This window comes from Rhinopithecus bieti, unplaced genomic scaffold, assembly GCF_001698545.2.
Source record: "Rhinopithecus bieti isolate Rb0 unplaced genomic scaffold, ASM169854v2 scaffold_18354, whole genome shotgun sequence".
In the NCBI taxonomy this organism is placed as follows: domain Eukaryota; kingdom Metazoa; phylum Chordata; class Mammalia; order Primates; family Cercopithecidae; genus Rhinopithecus; species Rhinopithecus bieti.
Genome location: NW_016809835.1, coordinates 2,499,792 through 2,524,839, shown reverse-complemented (window position 1 = coordinate 2,524,839; position 25,048 = coordinate 2,499,792). Strand labels below are relative to the sequence as shown.

Sequence of the window (25,048 nt, the reverse complement as noted above, 5' to 3'; positions counted from 1 at the left end):
TGCAGAAGTATACCAACCATTTAAACAAACAGAGTTTACAGCAGACTGACATAAAATAAAAGAAACAGGAAAAACATATGTTGTAATCATTCTCTAGAAACAACCCCAAGACTGACTGTAAGCACACCTTGGGAAAGAGCAGGAGTCTAGTAGCATCTGTAAGTGCATCAGAATGGGCCCCACCCAGACGAGAACAAGGGAAAGAAGCGGGGGTGATGCTCTGTGTTCCTGGAGGCTGGCTTCACCCTCATATAGGATGGCAGACAACCAACAGTCACATTTACAATTTACAGCAATCTCTCTGCATTTCTAAGTTTGGGAAAGGTACACAGGAGTTACGATCACCTGGCTAAACAAATTAAATGTAGTTTCGAACGTTTACGTTTTAGGAAAAGGCTAATCTCAAAGACAATGATGTCTCCTATGTGGCTTGAGATTTCTACAGGCAGCCAGTCTGTCAGTCAGAACTGCATATCACTACTGTAAATTTACTTTCAATAACCAACTCTTTTTACTTTAGACACCAAGAGGACAATATGTGACAAATATCAACAACTCATGATTACACATTAATCAGATTTTAGAAAGATTTATTCATTATGAATCTTCATATTCGTATTTCTTTTAGATTTAGATTCATATAATGAGTGAATCTAAAATACCTTGGGGAGAAGCACTGACAACAAAACAGGATACTTTTTACCTTCTGGTAAAAATCATCAAGGAGTTAAGAGTACATTACGCTAGTCTATTCTAAATGCATATACTACAATGATACCATAATAGAATGATGAGGTGTACTTTGATACATTTCATTATCCACTTATAGAAGTTACAAATAGGCTGGGCGCGGTGGCTCATGCCTGTAATCCCAGCACTTTGGGAGGCCGAAGCAGGCGGATCACAAGGTCAGGAGATCGAGACCATCCTGGCTAACACGGTGAAACCCCGTCTCTACTGAAAATACAAAAAAAAAAAAAAAAAAAAAAAATTAGCCAGGTGTGGTGGCAAGTGCCTGTAGTCTGAGCTACTCAGGAGGCCAAGGCAGGAGAATGGCCTGAACCCAGGAGGCAGAACTTGCAGTGAGCCTGCACTCCAGCCTGGGCGACAGAGCAAGGCTCCATCCTAAAAAAAAAAAAAAAAAAGTTACAAACAATATTCATTGCTTCATTACAATACTTATAAATTGAGTTGTTGGAAGGCAAAATAGGATAGTGGTTAAGGGTTTTTAGGCTCTGAATCCAAACTGATCATTCAAATCCTAGCTCTTCTACTTGTGTGATGATGAGCAAATTAATTAACTATTCTGTGCTTCCGTCTCCTCATCTGTAAAATGGAGGGAAGAAGAGAACCCAACTCAGTTTTTTTTGTGACGATTAAATGAGATGATGTGCCTGGCACATAAGTCTTCAACATATGTTAGCCCTTATAAAATGTAAGGCATGCTAAGGAAAACATCTTCAAACATCAACATATTTCAGTAAATATTCTCATGAGAAACTTGTGCCAGATTAAAAGCAAAAGAAAGCAAAAACAAGTTTTCTGATTTGACATTAACATGTTAAATGACATTCACATTAATAAAAGTGCTAGAAAGTCACTGAGATAATGAATTGCCTTCTGGACAAGAAATATTCAAGAGGATCTAAAATCCCTCAATAAACCAAACAGCATTTGGTCATCACAACGAGGGTATTAAGATGCTCCCCATTTTTGGCTCAATAAAAAGCTTATGTTTCAGCTCCTGAGTCTCCTTTCCCTGTCATGGGCTGCCTGACTCAGGGAGAAAGAGAACGTGTTGGTTGCACCTTGGATCTACCCATCTTTCCACTTGTCCAGCTGTCTACAACTAGAGAAGGAAAGGTCAGCAACTAGGTAGAGATTTATTAGCATCAGTAAAGGAATTGAGCAATACTTTGAATATTTATGATAAAAATAAGAGTAGAAAGAGTGCTCAGAATATTTATCTCATTTTACTACTCTTACAAACATTGAATAGCTTTGTGTAGTAAAATGTGTGAGAGGAAAACATGCCAGAGGGAAATGATTTAACTTAGTGAAACTGAAATACAGAATTAAGTGTGCAGATACAGTATGACTTTAAATTAGCATAACATTTTTGGAAAATAATCTGACAGTCACATATTGATAAACTTTAAAAAGTTCATACGCCCGATCCCCAAAAGGAAACAAAGAGTAAGTTTTAAGGAGCGAGTTTCTCATCATGCTATTATTTATACTGGTGAAAAATTAGAAAAAACTTCAATGCCCAACAATATGGGCATAGTTAATGACACTACCTAACATACAATAAATACTGTATTGTCATTAAACTATGATTCCTAAGGATATGATTAACAAGAAAATGTTTATATTAATTTAGAAAATAATTATACAGCAATAACTATAACAATGTAAAATCTTTCAAAACAACGAAATCTTTCCATCTGTGGGAAAAAAAAAAACGCAAAAATATTAACAGTGGTTTCTTAGATGGAAGCAACAGGCCCCAAAGATGACTGCCATCAATTCCTTCCCTCTCTGTATGTGCAAATGGCTCCATCCATCCAGAGGTAGAATCCTTTTCCCCTCCTCTTGACTTTGGTCTGGCCAGGCAACTTGCCTTGACCAAGAGAAGCCATGCCAATTCTGGGCAGCTCTATCATGCCTGGCAGCTCACATCTGGGCTGTGGGCCAGTGCAGCTCAAACCAACAAATGAATGATGAGGCACTCCAGAAAGAGCGGGGGAGGCCACATGGAGGAGCAATGAGGCATCACAAACTCAAGAGAGGCCTTCTTGGACTGTGCAGCACAGCCCAGCTACCACCTGACTGCAAATGAGTGAGTGGCTTCATCTGACACCAACCAAGAACTGCTCAGTGGAGATGCACCTGAATTCCCGATCCCAGGATTATGAGAAATAATAAATAGTCACTGTGTTAAGCCATTAAGTTCTGGTGTGGTTTGTTATACAGCAACAGACAACTGAAACAGCATAATTTGTGATATATTTCTTCTCTCTACTTTTTGGTGTTTTCAATTTTCAATGAATTTTAAATTTTTTTAACTTAAAAAAAGACATTTTTTCATGTTATAAAATGTCCACTGTAAACAAGTTTGAGAAATCAGAAAAATATACATTTAGACAAACAAAAAATACATAATCCATAATTCCCAGAGAACCAGTTAACTTTTGGTAGAGAATCTTCCAGTATTCTTTATATGATTATCTTGTATTTCTCTCTATAAATGTACATATAAATGCAGGTTCATATATAGAAACAGATCTTTCAAAAATGGAAAGGAGGGCTGGGCATGGTGGCTCATGCCTGTAATCCCAGCCTTTGGGAGGCTCAGGTAGGCAGATCACTTGAGTCCAGGAGTCTGAGACTAGCCTGGCCAGGGTGAAACACCCTCTCTACTAAAAATACAAAAATTAGCCGAGCGTGGTGGCAGGCACCTGTAACCCAGCTACTTGGGAGACTAAGGCAGAGAGAATTGCTTGAACCTGGAGGTGGAGGTTGCATTGAGCTGAAAGATCACACCACTATACCCCAGCCTGGGTAACAGACCAAGACTTCATCTCAAAAAAAAGAAAAAAAAGAAAGAAAATAGTTAAAAAAAAAAAAATGGAAAAGAGCAATGAACTTAATTTCAGAAATGAAGTCTGTTGATTTGATGTCATACTGCTCCCTGGTAAGTGAAGCCTTTGCTGGCTTTCCCAGTGGCAGGCTATGCTTACATGTGAGTTCTTTCTGACATGGGAAACTTTAATAATGGATCAGAAAGGCATAGTAGGACTGGAGAAGGGAGAATAGTTAGGAGTCCACTGAAAGGATTCAGGTGAGAGACATTAAAGCCTGAACTAAGACACTGCCAATGGGGAGAGAGAGAGAGGAGGGCTGGAGCTGAGGGAGATACCAAGGAAGCGGAACCAAGAGGATTTCTTACCCTATCAGGAAAGAGAGGTAAATGAGATGAGAGTAAAGAGGCTCCAAAATATCTGTCCTGAGTGACTAGCCAGTGAGAAGGAAAACAGAGGAAGAGCAAAGAATTTGCATATGTTGAATTTTAAGACCTAGGGGATATGTCAGTGGAGTTAGTGAATAGGCTGGTAACTTCTTTAGACATAAAATAACTGCTTTTCTATCCTTAGCACCCAGTATGTAGTAGGAACCCAGTAAGTGTGTGCTCAATAAGTGAATGTAAGTGTCTGCAGTTCAAGGTAGGCATCTGAACAAGAGATTTGGAAGTCACTGGTGTAGAGGTGGCAACATCTTCGAAGTGGATGAGACTGCTCACAGAAAGGAACAGAGTAAGAAGGGATGAGGGTGGCAGCATTCCAAGGAAATGCCTCACCTGTAAATGACATTTTTAGCCAGCTCCACGTGGTCCCGGGACTCACACAAATGAAGTAAGGTTATCAACTCCTCCTTCAAGATGAGCTTGTTCTGGGTCAGTTTCTCTTTCAAGTTTCTAAAATAGGTTTCTGGAAGAAAGCACAGTATGGTGACCATCACTCAGGCTGACTGGGAGTATAAGGAGTCTGACCTTAGGAAGACGGGGAAGCCCTACCCGCCTCACTGCAGAGGGGCACTGAGAGGGGCTCAGGGATGCACAGCTGCCATCACTGGCTAATCTCTTCTAGAACAGTGTCAGCAGATGGCATCTGTCATAGGAGGCAGGGGCATGGGCACAGGGCCAGGCCCACTCGAGACTCTCTAAAATAAAATCTCTGGGGTAAGAGCTAAAGAATTCGCATTTTTGATTCCCTAGGTGATCCGCTGGTATACTAAAGTTTGAGAATTACTATCCCAGAGGCTTGGCTCAAATAACTGAATCTATAGGTGACTCATGAGAAAAAGAAAGAAAATGTAGCCAGACACCCAAACCATCAATTGGCAGAGAAACAAACAGGAAAACTAAAAAGAAAATGTGAGTTGAAGGTAGGTTTGTCCACAATGGTGGACCCATATGACTCATGTTTCTTCCATTTGATTCAACTTCACCTCTTTTTCATTCCTCTCGGTCTCTTTTTACTCAGCTGTTAGAAGGCATGCTAAAGTACTATGTAGTGGGCAGCGGGGAAAAGTCCTCCAAACAGCAGCAAACAGTTTTTCAGTGACAGAATTCTTTCAATGTCATCACAGTCTATCATTCTCCCTTGTCCTTGTATCTGATCAACTGTGGGGACAAAAACCAAAAGGAGGCACCTCTTCTTGGCATCAATAAGGGGCTTTATTCCCATCAAAATGTGGGGTGAAAAGCAAAGCAGGCACCAACCAGGCATCTGCTTTCCAGAAGGCAGAACTGTTGTCAGTATCAGAAGCTGCCAGGAAATAGCGATAGGATTTGTTCCAAGGCCCAGAGCTTTGAAGGAATGTTGCTGAAAGGAGAGGCACAAATACATCTAAAACACAAGAACTAGAAGCAGAGGCACTGTTCTTGATTTAAAAGAAAAGCCTACTAGGTTTGAGATAATGCAGTGGATCCTCCAACTTTTATTTGCAGAACCACGTAACCGTTACAGGCTCTAGAGATGGAAGGACTGGGGCTGAAATCCAAGCTCGGCCACTTGCATTCTGATGGAGACCCTTGTCTCTGAGACTTGATTCCTCATGTATAAAGTAAGGATCGTGGTACCTTCCTCACAGGGTTATCTGAGATGATATACGTAAAGCATTTGCCATATGGTAACTGCCAGTAAATAGAAACATTATTGTTCTCATTTTCATTCCTTCTGTCACCTGTTAGATCTACGAGGATTTAGTCTATTAAATATTTCTAAGCAACTTCCAGTCTAAAAAGTCTCAAGTCATCAAAGAGATGATGTTACATCTTGTACCTCTTAATCCTCCTTAATAAACCTTAAGACGCCGGGCACAGTGGCTCATGCCTGTAATCCCAGCACTTTGGGAGGCCGAGGTGGGCGGATTACTTGAGGTCAGTAGTTTGAAACCAGCCTTGCCACCATGGTGAAACCCCGTCTCTACTAAAAATATAATAAGTAGCCAGGTGTGGCGGCGCACACCTGTAATCCCAGCTACTAGGGAGGCTGAGGCACAAGAATTTCTTGAACCTGGGAGGCAGAGGTAGCAACGAGCTGTTATCATGCCACTGCACTCCAGCCTCGGTGACAGAGTGAGACTCTGTCTCAGAAAAAAAAAAAAAAAAAAAACACCTTAAGAATCCAATATTTCAACAGATATAACTTGTGTTTCAAAACAAATCAATCAACATTTGTTTGTCATATAATCATACTCAGAAGTATCCTTCTTTGTGTGTGAGACACCAAGAACGATAAGGAATAGTTCCTGCCCTCAAAGAACTTAAAGCATTTTGGGGAAGGCAAACTAAATTTATACAAAGCTACCTGAAAACAATGATGAAGGAGGTGACACATGAATGACTATAAACACAATAGGACTATTCTGTCCTGTTACGACACCTATTACAACTCAGAGTGGACAGAAGAGTCCTGTTACAACCTTTATTATTATGAGTCAGGACAGACCTGGTTGGTGAAAGTGGAGGGGTACCAGTGAGACAGGAAAGGGCTGAATCGGGTTGGAGAAATGGAGGAGGGGGACAGTCTAGGTAAGGGAATCAGCATGAACAACAGAAGGGAACTGGGAATGGAAGGTGTGGAGGGAACAGCCGTGACTAGATCAACCAGAAACCGCCCTAGGAAGGGCAGAGTCCATCATGGGAGAGCCAGGATGCCAGAGGGATGAGTATGTTAATGGTGTGGTATACAACAGAGTACCACTGTGGGCTCAAAATGATGAAAGGTTGACAGGACTTTAAACATAGCAGTCTGACAACAGAGCAGATTGGCACTGCCTATATTAATTGCCTTTCAGAACATGTACACAACTGCCACAGCCTTATGAAGACTATGACAACTGGAAATCACAACTGGATGACATGAAGCCCTAACTGCAAACCTCACATAGATCTAAAATACCTGGGGTAGAAAGAAAAGACTGAAGTGAAATCTAGATTGAGCCTACTCAACTGGGGATAAATATATTCCCCCCATTCCAAAGGTTTATTTTTTCTGCCCCATATATGGTATTATATAACAGTACAATCAGTGGAGCAGCAAGAGAACACTGATTTCTGGAGGACTGAACTGTGAGGGAATGGAGGCAGAAAGTATCAGGATGGGTACAGTGGCTCACGCCTGTACTTTAAGAGACTGAGGTGGGATACTAGCTTGAGCCCGGGAGTTTGAGACCAGCCTAGGCAACACAGTGAGACCCTGTCGTCACACACAAAAAATTAAAAATTAAAAATTAAAAATTAGGCAGCATGGTGGCACTGTAGTCCTAGTTACTCAGGAGGCTAAAGCAGGAGGATTGCTTGAATCCAGGAGTTTGACGCTGCAGTGAGCTATGATGGTGCCAACTGCACTCCAGCCTAGGTGACAGAGCAAGACTGTCTCTTAAAAAACAAACCAAAACAAAGAGAATGTTAATGTGTTAATGAGGAGTTCACAAACATCTGGCAGTGAGAGGAAGGAGAGCTGGGTCTATAGCTTAAAAAGTCAGTAGGGACACCAAGAGTTATTTAAAAAAAAAGGAAAGTTTTGGACGTGTTCATAAAGAGGGATCAAGCGGGTCCATCCACAATCCCCAGGGACCACTGCTGCATCCACACACAATAAACAGTATGAAATGCTGGGAAGAACTCTATGTGCAGGAGGGAGAGAATGAAACAACAAGCTTTCTCAGCTGCTGAAAGGAAAAAAGACCTAGGGTGGTTTTCTTGCTTTTAGCTTTTAATAACAAAAATTTTCAAACATACCCAAGAAATGAAAGAACAGTATAATAATCCCCCTCACTGAGTGCCATTACCCAGCCTCAATCATTATCAGTATTTTGTTGATTATGTTTCCTCTACTCTGCAATCCCCAAACACACTGGATTTTTTTTCAAAGCAAATCCCAGATTTATCTTTTTTTTGAGACAGGGTCTCACTCTGTCACCCAGGTTGGAGTGCAGTGGTGTGATCACAGCTCACTGCACCTTAGACCTCCCAGGCTCAAGCAATCCTCTCAACTCAGCCCCTGGAGTAGCTGTGACTACAGGCATGTACCACCACGCCCAGCTAACTTTAAAAAAATTTGTAGAGATGAGGTCTATGTTGCTCAGGCTGATCTCAAACTCCCTGGCTCAAGCAATCCTCCTGCCTTGGCCTCCCAAAGTGCTGGAGTTACAGGCATGAGCCATCATGCCCAGTCAAATCCTAGTTTTGGCAGTCAGGTTTCTCTTGTTTTTTAAGAAATTTTTTATTCGACTGACTTTTCTAGCAGAGTGAAAAATGTCAAAACATACCATCACACATAGTACTGTTTTGTTTCATTTGATTTCATTTATATATAGATATGTTTTCGTGTACTGAGATGCAGCATAAAATGCATTTTTCACCGAAGGTTACATCAAAAAGCTTGAAAGCCAATCATCTCAAGTTCTTAAACTTCATTATGCATATGAACGATCTGGGGCCTTTCTGTCTGCATTTCTATCAACCACCCAATAGACGCTGATGCCGCTGGTCCTCAAAGCACACTTTTAGTGGCACAGATCTAGACAAGAACAATCGCAGCACTAGCTTTAATATTTCTCTGGGATCGTAAGAGAAGGAATAAGAGGAGAGCTGTAGACTTTCTAGCAGCAAAGTAGGAGATGCAAGATGAATATAAGAGTTCACTATGAAACTAACAATAAATGGTCTCAACTTTTTCTAAGGCATAATAAAGTCACTGAAGGAGACACTGCATAGGGAGGGATAAATACAGAGAAACTTAAATGACAGATAAATTACAGAATTAACAAAATAGATTCCATTACCTTTAGTGCCAGGAAGACTGCATGCAACAGCCACTTTCTGTTGCTGAAATTCTTTTAATTTCACCACATTATCTGTAAGTAGGTATCTTTTAGCTAAAAATCAGAGAAAGAAAAAAGTAAAGTCATTTTGACTGTTTCTGAAGTTAGCAAATAACACGAGTAGAGCTTGACTGCCTCTAATTAACATCTATTATAAATAATCCATTAGACAGGTACAAATATGACTGTACAAATATAATTCCTGGGAAAAACCATTTATGAACTATCAGAGAGTGCAAATCCTCAGCAGAACAGGTTTTACTTGTGTGTGTGAAAGAAGGTAGTGATTAACCATAGCTAGTGAGAAACCATGTGTGGGGACTGGTTGACAGGAGGTTGGGATTTGAAGTACAAATGAGCATTCGCCATCTGGTTAAAGGCTATCAAGGGCATTAAAAAAAACTAATAACATTTAAATGCAAAATAGGCATATTTAGTTTTGGTTTATTCAGGGAGAAGCATAGAGTAGTGGAAAAAGCTGCAGCGTGATCACTGGAACTCCCAGTTTTGTCCTCTGTGAAATGAGGGGGTTAGGCCTCTCAGATGTGGACTCAAAATACATCTAAGATACATGGAAATCACTGATCACAGCTTAGTAGATCTGGGAAACATCATCCTTTCTTTAGATCCTTGGCTATGCATGACATAAAACGGATGAAGCTTGGCCAAAGAATCACGCACTAACAGAACTCTCTGAGCTGCAGTAACAAGGTAACAATAAAAATTGCTATTTATTTACAGAAAGGCAGTCCAGTGAAGTGGTTAGGAGTAGGTCTCTCTATTGTTGGTTGTGTTCAAATCCCGCCTCTAACAGTTCCCTCTGACCCTGGACAAATTACTTAACCTTGTTCCTCCTCTGTAAATGGAGAAAAGAATGGTACTTCTCTTGCTGGGTGTTGTCTAGAGAAAAGGAATTAATGTATATAAAATACATTAAAGTAATGCCTGACAAACATTTTTACTATCACTAGCATCTTCAAATTTAACTCTTTTCATAGAGATGTTAAAGGATAGTTTTGAAAAATGAAGAAACGTGCTAAAGTCTTTTAGACTGTTAGCAGAACTGAGACTCCTTAAGACCTCTGCTCCCAAACTCTGCAGAAAAGAAAAAGGACGGGCGCGGTGGCTCACGCCTATAATCCCAGCATTTTGGGAGGCCGAGGCTGGTGGATTACGAGGTCAGGAGTTCGAAACCAGCCTGCCCAATATAGTGAAATCCGTCTCTACTAAAAATACAAAATATTAGCCGGGCGTGATGGCGCACGCCTGCAGTTCCAACTATTCGGGAAGCTGAGGCAAGAGAATCGCTTGAACCCGGGAGGCAGAGGTTGCAGTGAGCCGAGATCCTGCCACCGCACTCCAGCTTGGGCGACAGAGCGAGACTTCGTCTCAAAAAAAAAAAAAGAAAAAGAAAAATGTCACCCAACGCTAGAGGGGTGTTCCTGAAGACCAACGTCGCCCCATATGAGGGTGCACTACAGCCCCAAGGTCAAGACCCCAGCAGTCCTTCGATTTGCAGGCACTGGGGGTATCCACGACCCCCAGGGGTCACCACTGCCCCCACGTGCAACTAGAGGGCGAGGGTGCGCTCCAGGCCAGTGAGCGACTTAGGAGCCGTGGCTGCTCCAAAGAGACGCTAGCTGGGGTCTAACACTCCCTTCTCTCCCATCCCTCCCCTCTTTCCCTAGGCTAAGGCCGCGGATACCTCCGAGAGGGCAGCGGCAGCTGACAGAGCCGGAGCCTCCCACCCCAGGATACACCGAAATCTGCAGTGCCCGCAGGAGAACTCGACTCAAAGGCCGAAGTGCAGCAGCCATACCGTCTCGGACTATACCAACTACCGGAACCGGGGCGAGGAGGCGGAGCGTCGGTCCTGACGCCGAGAGCGACAAACGGGATTCGTCCAATTTTGGGAGCCCCGAGCGGTCGAGCTGTAACCCCGCCCCTTCCGCCCCGTCCTCTGTCCGCAACCCGTTGGCCCTTCGTTTTGGTACGCTCCAAGATGGCTGCCTCCATAGTGCGGTGCGGGATGCTCTTGGCGCGGCAAGTGGTTCTTCCTCAGCTCTTCCCTGCAGGTTGGCGGGACAGCTTCTTTAGGCCCCTGATTATTCTGTTCTTTGAGTGAAGGGAGCGGTGGGCTTTCAAGAGGAAAGGAAATGTTTCTGGAATCTGATTGCTAGGGACGCCATTTGGTGTGTTTGGTAGTGCAGAAAAAGGAGACAAGGTCTCTGATCCGTTTCCTTCCATAAAATAACAGTATGTGCCTGTCCAAAGGTATGAAGAGCGGTGGAAGGTTATATAGCCTGAGGGAATTTGCGTATGATTCGCCTGATTTAAGGGGTGGTCGTGCTTTTGCTGACCACGAAACCCAAATGTGCTCCGGGCGCGGTGGCCCATGCCTGTGGTCCCAGCACTTTGGGAGCGCGAGGCGGGCGGATCGCCAGGAGTTCGAGACCAGCCTGGCCAACATGGCGAAACCCCATTTCTACTAAAAAATACAAAAAAATTATCTAGGCATGGTGGCGCGCGCCTGTAATCCCAGCTACTCGGGGGGCTGAGACGGGAGAATCGCTTGAACTCGGGAGGCGGAGGTTGCAGTGAGCAGAGATCGCGCCACTACACTCCAGCCTGGGCAACAGAGCGGGGCCCTGTCTCAAAAAAAAAAAAAAAAAAAAAAAAAAGGAAAAGGAAAACCCAAATGTGTCCATTCCTGGGGCTGGGACATTTTCTCCCATCTGAGGTTTCTTTAGAGGGACGTCTGATAAACATTTTTACCACCACCACACTTAGCCGGACCCCGGTCTTCGTGGAAGAATTTTTCAGTATTAATCTCATTTTATGACTTTGAGCACAACTTTTGATTGACCGTTCGTTGCTATAGTTTTCCACGTGTAGATAATAAATGCTAATAGTTACTTGTAAAGTACTTTGATATCTGAATTAAATCGCAGCCCACTCAAAGCTTGCATAGTGGATCTGATAATGAAAACATTGGAAAAAGTTTTAAAGTATTTACAGAAGCCAAATTTGCAGTGATTCTAACCACATAATCCAGACAGACATATTTGATAAAATGCAGTAATCACAGTCGATTTTCCAATGCCGCTTATCTTCCCTTTCCAACGTACCTCCCATCCTCTATTTTTTAAAAAAGCACGCACTTCTTTAGGAACAGCAATTAAACATCAATGTGAAACCTCATAGTTGGCCACCAGTTAGTTTTCTGAAGATTAAGTGGCTGACCTGGTGAAAACGTTTAACGTCACACATTAGGCAGTGTTATGTACAATGCTTGCCACCTTAGTAAGAATTAGCTGTTGTAGCTATTATCTGTTCATGTGGTTTCCGTGAACAACTACACACAGAGGGCATTCTGGGAGTCCTGTCTTTCTCCATTATCACCTCCCCAGCCTTTTTTTTTGAGATGGGTTTTGTTCTTGTTGCCCAGGCTGGAGTGCAATGGCGCGATCTCGGCTCACTGCAACCTCTGCCTCCTGGGTTCAAGTGATTCTCCTGCCTCAGTCTCCCGAGTAGCTGCAATTACAGGCATGTGCCACCACTCCTGGCTAATTTTGTATTTTCAGTAGAGAGGGGGTTTCTCTATGTTGGTCAGGCTAGTCTTGAACTGCCGACCTCACGTGATCCACCTGCCTCCGCTTCCCAAAGTGCTGGGATTACAGGCGTGAGCCACCGTGCCCAGCTGGCCTAGCTTTTTAATCTCGTAGTTCAGAACTCTTGAGCAGTGATCTAGATATTGTCCTTTCTGACTTCAGAATATAGAAGGGTGATTACTTATGCTAGAATGAAGCATATGCTAGAATGAAGGCATAGAGAGTAAGAGATAATAAGTTGAGAGTAAGCAAGTCACTGGTATCTGGGAGTACAGTTGGCTTCCTTATCTGAGCATTCTGCATCTGCAGATTCAACCAACAGCAGATCAAAAATACTAAAAAACAAAACAAAACAAAACTTAACAATAAAAAATAATACAACAGCAAAATAATACAAAGAAAAATACAATATGACAACCACTTACATTGCATTTATATTGTATTAGGTATTATAAGTAACTTAGAGATGACTTAAAGCAGCTTGTCCAACCCTCAGTCTAGGACAGTTTGGAATGTGGCCCAACACAAATTTGTAAACTTTCCTAAAATATTATGAGATTTTTAGCGTTTTTTGTTTTTTTGCCCATCAGCTATCATTAGTGTTAGTGTAGTATACGTATGTGTGGCCCAAGACAATTGTTCTTGTACCAGTGTGACCCAGGGAAGCCAAAAAATGGACACCCCAGACTTAAAGTAATGCAGGAGGATGTTTGTGGGTTATTTGCAAATACTATGCAATTTTATGTAACAGAACTTCTGCATTCTCAGATTTTGGTATTCAATGGGGTATCCTAGAACCATCCCCCTGGGGCAGGAGAATTGCTTGAACCCTGGAGGCAGCACTCTACTACACTCCAGCCTGGGCAACACAGCAAGACTCCATCTCAAAAATAATAATAATAAATAAAATTAGGCTGGGTGTGGTGGCTCACACCTGTAATCCCAGCACTTTGGGAGGCTGAGGTGGGCGGATCACCTGAAGTCGGGAGTTTGAGACCAGCCTGGCCAACATGGGGAAACCTCGTCTCTACTAAAAGTACAAAATTAGTCAGGTGTGGTGGCGCATGCCTGTAATCCGAGTTACTCAGGAGGCTGAGGCAGGAGAATCGCTTGAACTCGGAAGGTGGAGGCTGCAGTGAGCTGAGATCGCACCATTGCACTCCAGCCTGGGCAACAAGAGTGAAACTCCATTTCCAAAAAAAAAAATAGAAATTAAATTAAATAATTACAATCTTTTCTTAGTTCCCCTTTTGAAACCGTCTTTGGAAACCTTATTGTTGTCTCATTATTTAATCTGTAGAACTCAAATTTAGATATATTATTCTAGTAAAGATCTGTGCTCACAGTAAGAGAATGATTGAACTGTGTATAAATTCACACGAATGTGTTTGTATTTGTTTATTTGTTTGAATTGGAAAGTAGGTAAAGAATAACAACAGCATTCCAATATTGTGTTTAATCAGCCCCCATGCTATCTAGTTATGTTGGGCTTTTAGTCTGCTGTGACCTCAGCATAATTATCTGTCATTTTTTCTGTTTTTCTCTTTTGTTTTGTTTTGTTTTTGAGACAGAGTTTTGCTCTTGTTGCCCAGGCTGGAGTGCAATGGCACAATCTCAGCTCACTGCAACCTCCACCTCCTGGCTTCAAGCGATTCTCCTGCCTCAGCCTCCCAAGTAGCTGGGATTACAGGCATGCACCACCACGCCTGGCTAATTTTTAGTAGAGACAGGGTTTCTCCATGTTGATCAGGCTGGTCTGCCCACCTCAGCCTCCCGAAGTGCTGGCATTACAGGCATGAGCCTCTGCACCTGGCTGTTTTTCTATTTTTTTAAACAAGGTTATTAAGGTATAATTCACATGCCATATAATTCATCCATTTAAAATATGCAATTCAGGCCAGGCGTGGTGGCTCACACCTCTAATCCCAGCACTTTGAGAGGCCAAGGCTGGTGGATCACCTAAGGTCAGGAGTTTGATACCAGCCTGGCTAACAAGATGAAACCCCGTCTCTACTACAAAAAATTATCCGGGCATGGTGGCAGGTGCCTGTAATCCCAGCTACTTGGGAGGCTGAGGCAGGAGAATCACCTAAACCTGGGAGGTGGAAGTTGCAGTGAGCCGAGATCACACCATTGCACTCCAGCTTGGGCAATGAGCGAAACTCTGTCTCAAAAACAAACAAAAAAACAACAAATGAAGTATACAATTCAAAGGTTTTAGTATAAAGACAGAGTTCTGGAGCCATCATCACAAGCAATTTTAGGACATTTTCATTATCCCAAAAAGAAATTCCATGCCTATTTGCAATTGCTCCCAATTTCACCTCTAGCTTTCCTGATCCCCACCTTTAGCCCTTAGCAACCATGAATCTACTTTCTGTCTCTACAGACTTGCCTATTCTGGATCCTTCATATAATGGAATTATATAATATGTGGTCTTTTGTGACTGGCATCTTTTTTACTTAACATGTTTTCAGGGTTCATCCATGTAGCATATATCAGTACTTCATTTTTTTATTGCCAAATACTATTCCATTGTAAGGATAGACCACATTTTGTTTATCTGTTCATCAATTGGTGGATATTTGGGTTGTTTCCACTTTTTGTCCATTATGAATAATACTACTGTGAACATTTGTGTACAAATTTTCCGTGGACACAAGTTTTCATTTTTCTTGGTTGTAAACTTAGGAGTGGAATTGCTGGGTGATTGAGTAACTCCGTGTTAACATTTTGAAGAGCTGCCAAATTCTTTGAAAAGCAGCTGTACTGGCTTATGTTCTCTCTAGTAAGGTATGAGTTTCTGGTGTCTCTGCATCCTCCCCAGCAGCTGTCATTATCTGTTTTTTGATGGTGGTCATTGTAATGAGGATCATTCGTTTTTCCAGGTGATTTTGTTTTGCATTTCTCTAATGCAAATTATGTTAAGCATCTGTCCTTATGATTATTGACTATTTGTGTGTGTATACATATATATTTTACTTCCTTTTCTTTCCTTCTTTTTTTTTGGAAACAGAGTCTCACTCTGTTGCCCAGGCTAGAATACAGTGGCATGATCTTGACTCACTGCAACCTGTGCCGCCTGGGCTCAATCGATTCTCCCACCTCAGCCTCCTGAGTAGTTGGACTACAGGTGCACGCCACCATGCCTGGCTAATTTTTGTATTTCTTGTAGAAAAGGGGTTTCACCATGTTTCCCAGGCTGGTCTTGAACTCCTGAGCTTAAGTGGTCCACCCACCTCAGTGTGTATATGTTTTTAAAGGTATACCTGTTTAAATCCTTTACCCATCATTCATTTGGGTTGTCTTTTATTTTTGAGTTGTATTTATTGAAATATTTTGGATACAAGTCCTGTACTGGATAAATGTTTTGCAAATATTTTCTCCCATTCTTTGGGTTGTACTTTCACTTTCCTGAGATTGTACTTCGAAGCACAAAAGTTTTAAATTTTGATGAACTTGTCATTCATTCTTTCTTATTCACTCCTTGAGCTCATGTTTGTTAAACACTGCCAAAGGCTAGGCATTGTGCCAGGAGCTAGGAATGGTGGTATGCTATCTTGTATGTTACCTCAGCTTTGGCTTAGTGAGTTTATCTTTAATTTACCACTAGGGTGCTGGCTCATTGGGTAAGATACTACTCTTTGCTTTATGTGAAATGAGTGAAACCTGTGGATCTAAGATGAAAATATTTTTAGGCATAATAATTATAAGGCATTTAATTAATGAGTTAAGCAACAGTTAGCAGTTGTTTTTGGTTCTAAGAAGGTGTTCTAGGGCTTGCCCGGGTTATAATTTACTAGCAACAAGTGGCTCCTAGTCTTAAAGTTATAGGAACAAAATTATCAGCAGTTTTATCCATAAATTTATGAGCATAGCACAGTGGTGTGTGTCTGTAATCCTAACTACTTGGGAGGCTGAGGCAGGAGGATCACCCAGGAGTTCTGGGCTGTAGTGCAGGGTACCGATCAAGTATCCACACTAAGTTTGGCATTGAAATGATGATTGACCCCTGGAGCAGGGGACTACCAGGTTGCTTCAGGAAGGGTGGACCAGGTTGGAATCTGAGCATATCAAAATTCCTGTGCTGATCAGTAGTGGGATTGTGCCTGTGAATAACTACTGCATTTCAGCCTGGGCATTATAGCAAGACCCTGTTTATGTAAAAAATTATTGTGAAAATTATCAGTTTTTCTGCATCTTCCACTTGGTAGGGACTGAATGTATTTTGTTCTTCACTGAATTGTCAACTATGCAATATTGGTTGCTGTACTGTATTCGATTTTTTAAAATATATAATCTAGTAGTTGAAAGGATAGCAAAGATATATTTAATAAAACATATAAAATGAACCTGTTGTAAAACCATGTGTGTCGAAATAATTGTCTATTTTCTCAGGTAAAAGATGCCTGCTTTCTGCAGCCTATGTAGACAGCCACAAATGGGAAGCAAGAGAAAAAGAACATTACTGTCTTGGTATGTACCTATTGGACGATTATATGTGTCATTTTCAGTCACTCCGTATGTCTTCCATCATTTATTCATATAATGTATATATGAAATTATGCTTTTATGATTAGTCAGATCAGATAAGTATGTTTTAAGTCTTAAACAATTAGACTTTTATACGTGGCAAAATCATTTTTATCCTATTCATTTCTAATATTTCATTTTCACCTCCATGAGGAGGAATTTGAGGAGCTGCCTCAAAGGAAGTGTAAACAGTTTCTTTCTTTTGTTTTTCGTCCATTTTTACCGTATGGTTTCCATGCAGCCTGTCTGTTTTACAGAATTTCGTATTTTATATTTCGTCCTGTCTTATTGTCAATCTCTTTATTTTCTTAACTCCTCTTGTGGTCTTCAGAGCCCTTTTTGACTCTATTTCATTACCAGGTGACAGGTTTGAAGGCAGTTACAATCTCATGTAAGCCGTTTAGGCAAATAGTTGGTTAACATCTTCCCAGGCTTTGGGCTTGTAATTATACTTTCTTTTCTCCTGTTCCTTATGTCATATTACACAGACAACAGCCTGTCTTTTGTAAAATACCAAGCCCCAAAAGAAATCACTGACTCAATGAGCAGTTTTTAAAAATGTACATACTTTAGACTTTTGGTACTGCCTGCCCTTTGGTATATATAACATCATCGGAACATTAATAAAGTAAATAGATTGGTGATAGTTTTATGAGACTGATGTAATTTTTGGATCAATTCCTATGCTGATCTAATATATTCCCCCAGATTTCTTTTGCTGTTTTTTGGGCTTATGTCAGTTAAGAATAAAGTCCCCTGTGTTTATGGATTTTTCCCATAAGTGCAGGAGACATTGCTGTCTGTAATGGTACCTTACTGGGGTTTTCAAAGATCTCATCCTTTTCTTTACTGATGATGTGATTGCACAAGCAGAGTTGATTGTGGCTCTGAAATGGGTGTATGTGCACAGGCCAGCGAAAGCAGAGCTGGGGAAGATCTGAAGATAAGTAATCGTAGCTTCTCCATAAGAAACTTACATTCTGATTCTCTCTATGAGAGGCCCAGGGTAGCCTTCTTGTCTCTTCTTTTACCGTCTTGAAACTGAATTCATAGTTAATATAATCTATCTATACTTACTGTTTTAAAAATCAGTATATGACCGGGTGCGGTGGCTCACACCTGTAACCCCAGCATTTTGGGAGGCTGAGGCGGGTGGATCACAAGGTCAGGAGGTCAAGACTAACCTGGCCAAGATGGTGAAATGCTGTCTCTACTAAAAAACACAAAAATTAGCTAGGCACAGTGGCAGGCGCCTGTAATCCCAGCCACTCCGGAGGCTGAGGCAGGAGAATTTCTTGAACCCGGGAGGCAGAGGTTGCAGTGAGCCAGATCGTGCCACTACACTCTAGCCTGGGTGACAGAGCAAGACTTGGTCTCAAAAAAAAAAAAAAAAAAAAAATTCAGTATGATTCCTTTGCCATGATACAGAGGAGAAAGAAAAGGGGAGTAACTTAAACAATATGCATTTCAATTTGTAAACAAATGTCTAGGCAAAACTATACCAAGAAACAATGAAGCAGGTAAGTATTGCATATAAACGTGCAATAATTGTAGACATGGAAGAAGAGTAGATGGGTACAGATGTGGTATACTGGTGAATTCAAATACTAGGAGTGGCAGTATCATAATGACATAATTTTATTTATAGAATGAACAACTCTTGGTAAAGTTCTGATTGATTCAAAGGTCTGTCTTCCCTCAATATAGAGTTGCATTTATGGAAAATTCACCTTATTTTCCATAAAAAAATACTTTGCTTATATGAAAAATGGAGTTAGTTTCATTAATTATAAACGGGTTGTTTTTGGTGGTGTAATTGTTATGTCACAAATGGCATGGCAATTTTTTTTTATCTTTTAATTTGGAAATAATTTTGTTGTTATTGTCGTTGTTGAGACAGAGTCTGCACTGTTGCCCAGGCTGGAGTACAGTGGTGTGATCTCGGCTCACTGCAACCTCCGTCTCCTGAGTTCAAGTGATTCTCCTGCCTCCACCTACTGAGTACCTGGGGTTACAGGTGCAAGCCACCATGCCTAGCTACTTTTTGCATTTTTAATAGAGACAGGGTTTTGCCTATTGGCCAGGCTGGCCTTGAACTCCTGGCATCAGGTGATCCGCCCGCCTCAGCCTCCTGTAATGATATGTTGTAAAGTGCTGGGATTACAGACTTGAGCCACCGCGCCCAGCGGGAAGTAATTTATAAAAATAATAACTCATAAAAACTGCAAAGAACTCCTTTATATCTGTCCTAGTTTGTTTTCTGTTGTTTATAACAATACCTGAAACTGGATCATTTATCAAGAAAAGGAATTTATTTCTTACAGTTAGAGAGGCTGAGAAGGCCAGTGTTGAGGGGTGGCATCTGGTGAGAGCCTTCCTGCTGGTGAGGACTCTGTAGAGTCCTGAGGTGGTTCAGGGCATCACATGGCGAGGGGGCTGAGCATGGTAGCTCAGGTCTCTCTTCCTCTTACAAAGCCACCAGTCCACTTCCATGATAACCCATTAGTCCATGAATGGATTAATTCATTCATCAGGGGAGAGCTCTCATGACCCGCTGGCCTCTCAATACTGTTACACTGGGGATTAAATTTCAACATGAGTTTCAGAGGAGACAAATATTTAAACCACAGCACTACTTTTACTCATGTTCACCAGTTGTTACCATTTTGATTTACTTGTTTTTGCTTTCTCTATCCTCCTTCCCCGTGTATACACACTTTCTTTAATCATTTGGCAGTTTGTTTCATATATTATAGCTCTTTATCCTGAATACTTCAATGTACATTACCTGAGATAAGGATATTCTATTGTATAATCATAGCGCAGTTACCAACTTGAGAAATTTTGACATTAATATCATACTTTACTATTCATATCCCAGTTTTGGAAATTGACCCAATAATGTCTGTCATAGCGTTTTTCCTCATCCAGTACAGGATGCGGTCTAGAATAATAGTTCCTTATCCTTTCTTTGTTTCTTATGACATTGTCCTATATATTTTTAAAGAATTCAATCTCTTTGTAATAGAATATTCCTCTTTTTTGGATTTTTCTGTTATTTTCTCATTGTTATGCTTCCCCAGCCAGAATACTCTCAGTAATGCTGTGCCCCTGCCAGGGTATCACATGTGGACATACCTGATACCTTATGCCTTCACTGGTGATGTCAACTTTGATCACCTAGTCAACTGTGTCTGATTTCTTCACTGTAGAGTTACTGTTTTTCTCCCTTCTGATTAATGGGCTGTTCTTGAAGAGACACTTTAACACAATGCAGATACCTGTTGCTTATCAGAAGTTTGATCTTAGATTTAGCATCCATTCATGGCTTTAGCCTGAATCAATCTTTACTATAATGGTTGCAAAGTAATGGTTTTCCAACTCTGAAAATTTCTCCAGATTTACTAGCTAACACTCAGTATTCTACTATAAGCAAGAACTCCTCCTTTTCTCTCATTTCTTTCTCATTTATCTGTTTATTATCATGCATTATGTTTAAATCAATTTTGTGAATTTTTTAAATGTATTATTACCCTCAATTTTTTTTTTTATATCCCTGTCTTTTTTTTTTTTTTTTTTTTTTTTTTTTTATTATACTTAATTCTAGGGTACATTGTGCATAACGTGCAGGTTTGTTACATATGTATACGCTTATGCCATGTTGTGTGCCTGCACCCATCAAACTCGTCAGCCACCCATCAATTCCATCATTTATATCATTGTATAACTCCCCAATGCAATCCCTCCCTCCTCCCCCCTCCCCCCTCCCCATGAATAGGCCCCAGTGCGTGATGTTCCCTTCCCGAGTCCAAGTGATTCATTGTTCAGTTCCCACCTACGAGTGAGAACATCGGTGTTTGGTTTTCTGTTCTTGTGATCAGTTTGCTAAAATGATGGTTTCCAGCTGCATCCATGTCCCTCAAAGGACGCAACTCATGCCTTTTTTATGGCTGCATAGTATTCCATGGTGTCATATGAGCCACAGTTTTTTAATCCGCTGCTCACGAGAGGACATGTGGGTTGATCCAAGTCTTTGCTATTGTGAATAGTGCCGCAATAAACATAACCGTGTACATGTGTCCTTGTAGTAGAATAATTTATAATCCTTTGGCGTATCATACCGCCGTAGTGGATGGCTGGTTCATATGGTACCATCTAAGTTCTAGATAACTTGAGGAATTGGGCCACAACTGTTTTCCATAATGGTTGAACTAGTTTACAATCCCACCAACAAGTGTAAAAGTGTTCCTATTTCTCCACATCCTCTCCAACAACTGCTTGTTTTCCTGACTTCTTAATGATTGCCATTCTATACTGGTGTGAGATGTATCTCATGTGGAATGGGAGAAAAATTTTTTGCAACCTACTCATCTGACAAAGGGCTAATATCCAGAATCTACAAAGACTCAAACTAATAATACGAGAAAAAAAAACAAACAACTCCCATCAAAAAGTGGGGAAAGGATATGAACATGACATTTCTCAAAAGGAGATATTCATACAGCCAACAGACACATTGAAAAAATGCTCATCGTCACTCGCCATCAGAGAAATGCAAATCAAAACCACAATGAGATACCCTCAATTATTTTGATGGTCTAATTATCGCAGACTTGGCTGATAAAAGCCCTTTTAAGCTGTCTTCCATTTTCCCCCAACCCCCTCTTTTTTGATAACTTACTTTCTCTCATATAACAAGGTGTTTCAGGCTCACTGTGCACCTTTCCTGGCCTACCCCTGGAATCAACCATTTCTCCAAGGAACTCTGGTTACTTTTGGTGAGGAATGGCAGTAGAAACCAAGATCTAGGTGCTAGGTGTCCTTTTGCTACTGTGAAATTTTTGCTTCTTGGCCCATTCAGTGGACAGTTCTGGAAAAAAAAAAATGAATGCACATACACATAAACACATACATGTACACATAGGCATGTACATATACCATATATATTTTGCAAATACTGAGTTCACACCAATCCCAAGTTCATCCCCATGGGATTCTTCTTGCCTTGCTCCAGTCCATATTTGTATCTCCTGTCTTCCATACTGAGAGCTCTGGCTCCCACTAGAGACAGTGTTTTGATGTACGGGACAGTCTCAGCATTGCAGGTCATCTGAATTCCCTGTTTTCTGTCCATTAAGTGCCAGTAATGCCTTCCAGTCATTGTGACAATCAAGAACAACCTCCACATATCCTAAAATGCTCTGTAAGGCCAATACTATACCTTTAGGGAACCACTGTTCTAGTGATTAGATCAGTATGGACTCATAGTTCTACAGCAAGGCGTGTTCTGATGTGCCATATATGAATTATAAGCAAAGTGCAGTGAAGCACAGATGAGGGAATGACGAATTCCAGGAAAGCTTATTAACACTTTCCTAGGTATGTAGAGATGATTAGGAAATGAGGCCACTAGGTTTGGTGTCTTAGTGTTGGGTATAGTCAGTCACACAAATCCAGGGAACATTGTCACGGATATCTGAGTAAGCAGTAACTGTTTGCCAAAGAATGAGTATAATAATCTGCAACAGGGCTGCACGCAGTGGCGCACGCCTGTAATCCCAGCACTTTGGGAGGCTGAGGCAGGCCAGCCTGGCCAACATGGTGAAACCCCGTCTCTACTAAATTATAAAAATTAGTCGGGTGTGGTGACGCACACCTGTAATCCCAGCTGCTACGGAGGCTGAAGCAGGAGAATCGTTTGAACCCGGGAGGCAGAGGTTGCAGTGAGCCAGAGATCACGCCGCTGCACTCCAGCCTGGGCGACAGAGCTGACCCTGTCTCAAAAAAAAAAAAAAGAAGAAGTCTGCAATGAGTAAATATAACATGGAGACATTTGTTCCCTTTTCTCAGTTAAGACTAGTTTTCTTGGAAAAGCAGTACTAGCCACCATTTACTGAATTCTTTCCTGCCACCATGACAGCTGTCCCCTCTGCCTAGAATATCTTTCGACATCCTGAATCTCTTCAGTCAGAATCGATGTTTCCTGCCCTATATTTCAGCACTTTGTGCCTTCCTTGTGTGTGATGTGCTGAAGTCTACACTTGGGAGGCCGACTTCTGGGTGTCAGTCCCAGTTCTGCGACTTTCAGCTGTCACACTCGGTTTCTGTGCCTATAAATTAGAGATGATGGTAATGCCTGCCTCGCCGTCTGACATGCAGGTGCTTCAGAAACATGTGGACCGAGGAGTCTCTACGCCCCTTGTTTTTAGCCCTATATAAAACGCGTGAGGTGAAATAAGGTTTTGGAACTCACACTGCCTGGAAGAAAGAGAGCTTTTGAGACTTTTTCCTACTGTGTACTGGAATGTAATTGTTGCCGCTTTTTTCCAAATGGACACTGTTTTTGGTTTTACTGGACATCACTACTTGCTTTCCCTCATTTTTATTTGAGCGTTTGGGTTAAGCTATTGGCACTGAGCAGGTAGGCCGCAAGGTAGGGAGAGCGCCCGTGGCTCCAGCTCTGGAGATGGGACAGTAGGTGGCAGTGTGGCCCCTGCGGGAATCCGCCGCCCCTCGGGTGGAACGTGGCGAGTGGGCGCGGGGCTGTGGGTAATGTGCGCGCACAAGGCCGCGCCCAGCATGTGGAGCGCTGTGATTGGGCGCCGCCATCCAGAGGGCCGTGAGGTGCTCGGAGCGGGCTTGCTGATTGGGGGAGGGAAGAGGGCCGATATGAGGCTTTCACCGCTCCCATCCCCATTGGAGAGCGAGGCAGCAAGGGACACTGCGGCGTGTGGGTGTGGGCTTCATCTGCCAGAGCGCCGTCTACCCTGAGCCGTGCTCTGCCGGGGAGAACGGCTAGAGAGACGTTCTGGCCTCAGAGTGGGCGTGCGGTTCCGGGGCCCCCTCACTTCGTCCTTGTGGCTGATTGTGCCAGAGAGCTCCTCGGGGAGGGCCCTAGCGTGAGGGCAGTTTCCCAGCCCCAGGGACAATGCCGCGTCTGGGACCTGCGCCCGCGCTGCGTCCCGAGGGCCCCGGCGCGAACGTCAGAACGCTGCCCCGTTCCAAGTTCTCAGCAGCCAGCCAGGGCTGCTACCCGTTCCACTGTGGAGAGGAGGAAACGGGGCGAGAGCCTCACTTTCCTTTCCGCCCAAAAAGGTTTCTCAGTGATTGCTGTAGTACCTGAGACTCTACCATAGGGTCTTCCGTCTACGTTAAAGCAGTCGATTTCTTCTTTAAAATACTTCTATTAGTGTATAATATACATACTGAAAAGTGTGTAAGTCATAATATAGACATTGATAAATTATCACAAAGCAAGTAAACCTGTATAGGAAGCAGAGCATTCCTACCACTCTAGAAGCCCCTATTGTGGGCCCCACTTAGTCTCTCCGAAGGTGACCGGTATCCTGACTTCTAACGCCACAGATTTTTTTTTTTTTTTTAAGTTTTAACATTTGACACCTTGGTATAAGGAGCCCCCTTTACTCATCACCTGGCTTCAACAATTATCAGCTCTTAGTCTTTATTTTATCTTTATTACCGTTTCCCCATCCCGATGCTTTGGATAATTTTGAAGGAGATCCCAGGCAGTAAATCATTTCATCCATAACTATTTTGATGTAGATCTCCGAAAGATAAGGATACTTTTCAATACCATTATCACACCTAAAATATTAATAGGGTTGTAAATATCACGAAATATCCTGTTAGTGTTCAGATACCCCTGATACTCTTTTTTTTTTTTTTTTTTTTTTGAGACAGAGTCTCCCTCTGTTGCCCAGGCTGGAGTGCAGTGGCGCGATCTCGGCTCACTGCAAGCTCTGCCTCCCGGGTTCACGCCATTCTCCTGCCTCAGCCTCCGGAGTAGCTAGCTGAGACTGCAAGCACCGCCACTACGCCCGGCTAATTTTTTTTTTTTTTGTATTTTTAGTAGAGACGAAGTTTCACCATGTTGGGCAGGATGGTCTTGATCTCCTGACCTTGTAATCTACCCGTCTCAGCCTCCCAAAGTGCTGGGGTTACAGGCATAAGCCACCAGGCCCTGCCCTTTTTTTTTTTTTTTTTTTTT

At 42.1% G+C, this 25,048-nt stretch overlaps 2 protein-coding genes across 2 annotated transcripts in view; one reads left to right on the top strand and one right to left on the bottom strand.

The window, feature by feature from the left end:
- Positions 1-10,712, bottom strand: part of PTCD2 (pentatricopeptide repeat domain 2) — a 37,622-nt gene extending 26,910 nt beyond the window's left edge. The window contains 3 exon segments of the mRNA XM_017890585.1: positions 4,361-4,490; positions 8,857-8,949; positions 10,601-10,712. Of these exon segments, the coding sequence (XP_017746074.1) occupies positions 4,361-4,490; positions 8,857-8,949; positions 10,601-10,712 (335 nt within the window).
- Positions 10,713-10,859: 147 nt separating this feature from the next.
- MRPS27 (mitochondrial ribosomal protein S27) overlaps positions 10,860-25,048 on the top strand; it is a 106,725-nt gene continuing 92,536 nt past the window's right edge. Inside the window, exons 1-2 of the mRNA XM_017890584.1 lie at positions 10,860-10,970; positions 16,906-16,983. Of these exons, the coding sequence (XP_017746073.1) occupies positions 10,898-10,970; positions 16,906-16,983 (151 nt within the window). The 5' untranslated portion in view covers positions 10,860-10,897. The remainder of the gene's footprint in view (positions 10,971-16,905; positions 16,984-25,048) is intronic.